The sequence below is a fragment of the Benincasa hispida genome, chromosome 11, assembly GCF_009727055.1.
Source record: "Benincasa hispida cultivar B227 chromosome 11, ASM972705v1, whole genome shotgun sequence".
In the NCBI taxonomy this organism is placed as follows: Eukaryota; Viridiplantae; Streptophyta; class Magnoliopsida; order Cucurbitales; family Cucurbitaceae; genus Benincasa; species Benincasa hispida.
In genome coordinates, this window is record NC_052359.1 from 4,208,111 (window position 1) to 4,214,342 (window position 6,232).

The following is a 6,232-nucleotide window of genomic DNA, read 5'->3' on the forward strand; positions in this document are numbered from 1 at the left end:
GACGATAGGGGATTGCGGTGCAACAAGGTAGAACGGATAGACTTGTACTTTGGATGAAGCCCCATAAGAACCTTAATGAGACATAGATGACCGACACTGATTTAGCATGATCTAATTGTATCCAAATTTGTTGGAGTGTGGCTAAATAGTCATTGATGGATTGACCAGTCTCCTGAGTAAGACCAACAAGAGTGTTGTGTAGTCGATAATAATGAGCCAAACCAACGGACTAAAACCGTGTAGACAGAAAATCCTACACGCTCTTGGCATCATCAAATGCATCAAAATTAACATGGATGACAAGTATAGAAGTATTCCCGAGCCAAGTGATGATCTGATGATTTTTACTGTCCCAATCTTCCAATCGCTCAACAAATTTATTATCATCCTTGGTGGATAACCGAACCGATTTAGGAATATTACTGGTGACAATACACCATAACTTACGCCTAATTAGAAAACTTTTCATTTGATGGGCCCAAGTAAGAAAATTTGTCCCATCAATAATAGTACAAATGAGGCGAAATACATGATCTTTCTCTATAAAGGAAAAATAGGTTCAGTGGCTCAAAAGTAATGGAAGCAGCTCAACTTGGACAAATGGAGGTGCTCGGCTCGACTCTGGGGAGGTGCTCGACTCAACTCAGCTCAACTCAGCTAGTGGCTCGACTCGACTCAGGGGAGGTGCTCGGCTCGACTCAGTGGAGATGGCTCGGCTTAGCTTGGCTAGAGAGTTGACATGACTCGGCTAGGAACCCATGGACGGAGATAGATATGGGATGTCTTGGCTGGAGATTTGGACGGAGAGAACTCTCGAACGAAATAGCTACGAACAGAGACTGGAGACGACTTGAACCCACGGATGGAGATAAATCTAGGAGGCTGATATGGATGGAGGAAAGTCGCGGACGGATACGGACTGGAACCCATGGACGGAGGGCGGATGCTTCACAGACGGAGGGCAGAGCTTTTGTTTCAGACGAATGGTGCACCTACTAGACGACCGCACGAACATTGGACGATTCACTGGACGGATCTGACAGACGAATGGTGTTCCAGACGGAACAATGTACAGAGGCGGAATAGTCACAGACAGGAGGGAGGATTTGACTGGGACGGAGATTCAAACGGAATGATTTAATCGTTAATTTTGGGCTCTGATACCATGAGAAAAATATAATTCTCTGATACAACTTATACAAGGAATTGTGAAGTATAAATACAGAACCGAGGAACCAAAAATAGGCTATAGAAAAACTAATCCTACAAAAACTCTAACAGGTCCTACAATAACTCTACCAATAAAGACTGAATATATACATTAACAGGAATAAATAAAAGACTCGAGCCACATTGGGTAAGGAGAAAAAAGAAGAGAAAAAGCTTGTTATTCCAATGCTTTGGACGTTAGAGACGTTGCTCAGATCTTGCACATGATTCTTAGCCTTAATATAAAAAATTAGTGCACTTAGGCTGACCATTTTACTTGAAGAACTTCCTCTAAGTGTGAGATAAAGGTGTAAAAAATTCGGTTTGGGTTGGTTTTTATAGAAAATTGGAACAAAATTGATTTTATTGGTGAGGAAAATGTGTAAGGAACCAACTGAAAATAATAGAAACTGTGCCACCCGAACTACTCAGGCACAACTCATATTTCAGTTCACTGAGTTTGCAAGTGCACGCGAATATTTGGCAATGACTTCGAACGCGAATTCTTTTACACTATAATAAACAAAATCTTCTCTTCCCCAAGGTTAGAACTTGCGATTTGGAATTTTAAGACATGCTCAATCATCGACTCAACCAACAACATATTCATTATTAGAAACGATAGTTGTTTTTTTATAATAATATTGACTAGTTCGGTTTTCTATCTTGTTTTTTTTACTTAACCCCAACCCAATCGAAAATGTTTGATTTTATATAATTTCAACTCGAAACCGAAAAATCCTCTGATTTCAACTCAAACTAATGAGTGATTTTGGTCGACTTAAGCAGTTCTTTTGATTTTTCAATTTTCCCTTGCATCCCTAGTGTGAGAATATCTTCTCAAAATGTAGTAGAATGCTTCAATGTGATCTAGAGACCACATCAAGATCAATAGTAGTGGAAGTTTCATAATCATAAGGATTGACACACACGGAAAATAGTTCTCCGAATAACCTCACAAGATGTCTCAAAAGATTTTCAAAAGTGTAACTCTAAACCTCTTCATAGCCACCATATATATATATCTAAGATATCAAAGGATAAATGAATCAAAACCGACCAGTTGAGCTTTGAGAAGAAAAGAATCTCTGAGGAATAATTACCTGAAACTTCCAAGATAAGGAAAATATAATTGGACATAATTAACAATCATAGATACATTCAAAAGGACAAAGGAAGAGACAGGATGACACATATCTAAAAGGATAGCTCCCACAACAACCTTAAAAAATATAGTCAATACTAAATCTCAAACAACTAAGAATTATTTATGAATAAAATTTCATTGTTAAAAAAGGGAACTAATTTTAAAATATAGGATTAACTAATTAGTAATATTTATAAAGGAAAACGAGAAAAGAGGATGGAACAGGCAAAATCTAGTATAGTTCAATTGGCATACGAGTGTGTTAGTAATCACGAGATCTGTCGTTTGGATCTCCTATCTCCAATTGTATTAAAAAAAATTAAACAAAAATTTAAATAATACAATAATAAAAGATTGTTTGATTGTGAAAGATATGTGAAAATTTTGTAGTTTCCGGCAAGTGAATATCTAAGTTATGCTTAAATTAAGTCATGTTAATATAATCTTCATGTGCAAACCAAAGAGATCATATAAACCTTATAGCTGGTTTGGATAAGAATAAGAAATGGATATTTCAAGGTCAAAATTCTCATCATGTTCTAAGATTGTGTTAAAATAGGGTGATTTAAAGAGAAAAAAACCAAAAAGTGGGTTGCGTAGAAACTATTTGTAAAAACAGAGGTTTTTTTTTAAAAATTAAATTTATTTAAAATGCTTATTTATTAATTTAAACATTTTTTTTTGAACTTTCTGCTTTTAATTTTTTTTTTCAAAAATATTCATGGATTTGTTTTATTAACAATTTTATAAAATTAAAGATAATTGTTTTAAATGACAAAATAGTTGAAAATATTTTCAAATATAATACAATATCAATATATACTATTATCGACAATGATAGATGTCAATGTCCAATTTTTCCATGGGATAGGGCCCGCGGGACTTCCCAATTAGGCTAGAAATGGGGGAGGGAGTGGGAAAAAAATTCACCGTGAGCTAAATGGGCATTTCCCGTCCCCGCCCTTGATTAACTTTTACATATTTATTTAGTATGTTTATCTAATGTTATGTTATTATTATTATATAAATATTACATTTAAATTTCAAATTTGATTATTTATTGGGAAAGATAATGAATATGTTTAAATTGAATGTTTAAATTTAGATCATATGAATAATTTGATTCATATTTATTTCTTTCTACTAAAAAATTAATTAACCTTTTTGGGTCAAAATTTGAATAATTTATCTTTAAATTCAAATTGTCATTTAAGTTAATAATTCCCTGTGGGGAACTCGATCCCCGCGAATTCCACAGAGAATAAAATGGAGAGCGGGGATAGGATGGGGAATGACATCGATCCCGTTCCGCCCATGGACATCTCTACTATCGATTCCTATTACAATGATATTTTAATATATTTATAATTAAATTAGTTCATTTCCTTATCGTTGAAAACAACCTTGAAATTCAAATTCAACCTTTTAATGACATCCATATTAAAAAAAAAAAAAAAGAAAAAAAAAGAAAAAGGAAAAGAAAAAGGAAGAAGTATCTCGAAAAGAAGCGGCGACATTCTAGAAACCCCGCCAATGCACTGGAAGAGAACATGCATTACTAGAACCTTCTTTCCCCTTCGGACATTTCTTCTATAAAACCTCAAATTCTCTTTGTTAGACCCCAATCCTTCCAAATAGCGAATCGCTCTGTTAGCTCTCTGGATTTCAAGCTTTTCAAAAATCTCCATTAATGGCTTCTTCGATTGCTCTCCGAGGGCTTGCCGCTTCCTCCGCCGCTAAGCTTTTCAATTCTGTTCGCTCCGCCTCTGTTCTCCCCTCCTTTGTCGGTCGTTCATTCAACACCAATGCTCAGATGACCAACTATGCTGATGACGACCGCTCCGTCGATGTGGATCGCCGCTCTGACCGCTCTCTCTCTCGTTCTCGTGATCGCTTCCCTGGTTTCGCAGGTAGTTGTTATCTTCGTCCGTGTTTGAGTTTTGGACTTCTTGGTTCATTCATTGATTGTGATGTTTATGAATTGTTCTGGAGTTTTCAATTAGGTCTTCGTGAGTGATCTGTTGTTTGTTTGAGTAATTCGTTTTGATTTACGTAAATGGTTTGTGGATCTGGTGGAACTTAAAAAAGCATTTTGCTATATTATATCGTTATTTCTTGAGGAATGTCGCGATGATATCACCTTTGAGCTAATCTTGATTGCTTGTTCATGACGATCCTGTCCTGATTATTCTATGTGACGAGTCTTGGCATGATTTTCGCGATTGATTGTAGATTAGTGAATAATTTTGCTCACTTGTTGTTGGTGCATATTGAACCGATCGGTCTTCTCGACGTTTAGCTATGGAGCCGTCTGAAATGATAGTGGTCAAGTGAGAAATCTTGCGTGTTTGTTGCTCTGATCACTCGGGTTTACGAATCTCTTGCATGAGCTCGTATGGTATTTCATTGTGCTCTTGTGAGGATCTTGTTTATTTATCAAAGTCGGAACCACGGGTTTGAAAGCTGTGCTATATGAATCATTTTAGTGAGGAACCTAGCTCATTTGTTTATTGTAGGTCCTTCTTCGCATTCTAAGTCTCATTCTCTCTTTCACGGTGAATCCTTGCTCTGATCCCCTCTGCTGATTGACTAATTGCCATGTAGTGGCTAAATCGTTGCGGTCTAGGGAGAAATCCTGCTTCTTGTTTGTTGTTCTAAACGCTCATTGGTTGTTGATATACAGATGTGTTCGATCCGTTTTCTCCGACTAGGAGCCTAAGTCAGGTGCTGAATCTGATGGATCAGTTCATGGAGGATCCGTTTCTGGCAGCTTCACGAGGAGTAGGAGCAGGATCAAGGAGGGGCTGGGACGTGAGGGAGGATGAAAATGGTCTGTACCTACGAATGGACATGCCTGGACTGAGCAAAGATGATGTGAAGGTGAGTGTGGAGCAGAACACACTGATCATCAAAGGCGAGGCAGGGAAAGAATCCGAAGACGAGGAGGATCGTAGACGATTCTCGAGCCGACTTGATTTGCTTGCAAATCTGTACGAACTGAATTCGATCAAAGCAGAGATGAAAAATGGAGTTCTGAAAGTGGCTGTGCCAAAGGTGAAGGAAGAAGAAAGGAAGGATGTGAGGCATGTTACTGTTGAGTAGTTGGGTCTCTCAAATCTGAAAAATGGTGAATAGCTTTCCCTCTGTTCTTTTTCTTATACTTTTAGAATGTAGAGCAAGGCATGTTACTGTTGAGTAGTTGGGTCTCTCAAATCTGAAAAATGGTGAATAGCTTTCCCTCTGTTCTTTTTCTTATACTTTTAGAATGTAGAGCAAGGCATGTTACTGTTGAGTAGTTGGGTCTCTCAAATCTGAAAAATGGTGAATAGCTTTCCCTCTGTTCTTTTTCTTATACTTTTAGAATGTAGAGCAAGGCATGTTACTGTTGAGTAGTTGGGTCTCTCAAATCTGAAAAATGGTGAATAGCTTTCCCTCTGTTCTTTTTCTTATACTTTTAGAATGTAGAGCCTTCTTCTTTCTCTTGCTTTGCTAGGTGTTTGTTCTGGGGCTTTGGCTTCTAGTGTTTCTGGTTCTTGACATGTTGAATAAGATGCAAGGAATTTCAAAGATGTTTTGATAATTTCATGGAAGTAGGTTGGAGGTTTGAGGAAGTATTTTGTGATGAAAACTTTGAGGAGTTCCGTTGTTATGCTGCTGATTAAATATCATATAATACACCTATTGTAGAGCTACAAAATAGGTTTTGTTGATTCATAAATAGCTAATTCATTTGCTACTAATAATTTTAGTCAGAATACAAGTAGTAGTCTAGACATGCACTTGTGGAGGAGGTTGCCCTACATTGAGTAGGCCTTAGTTTAAACATATACATTTTCTGATATGGTTTCCTGTGTAATAAAAACTATGCTTTACTGA

General features: G+C 37.0%; 1 protein-coding gene across 2 annotated transcripts; it reads left to right on the forward strand.

Annotated features, from left to right (window-relative positions):
* The first annotated feature begins 3,959 nt into the window (after positions 1 to 3,959).
* On the forward strand, positions 3,960 to 6,232 carry LOC120092015 (small heat shock protein, chloroplastic-like). Of its 2 annotated transcripts, XM_039050204.1 has the most exons (3): positions 3,960 to 4,269; positions 5,040 to 5,439; positions 5,537 to 6,232. In XM_039050204.1, exons 1-3 carry the CDS (start codon positions 4,047 to 4,049, stop codon positions 5,553 to 5,555), a joined length of 642 nt encoding a protein of 213 aa, XP_038906132.1. In that variant the 5' UTR covers positions 3,960 to 4,046; the 3' UTR covers positions 5,556 to 6,232. The 2 variants fall into 2 exon arrangements, with proteins under 2 accessions (XP_038906132.1, XP_038906133.1); XM_039050205.1 differs by having other exon boundaries at positions 3,963 to 4,266; positions 5,040 to 6,232.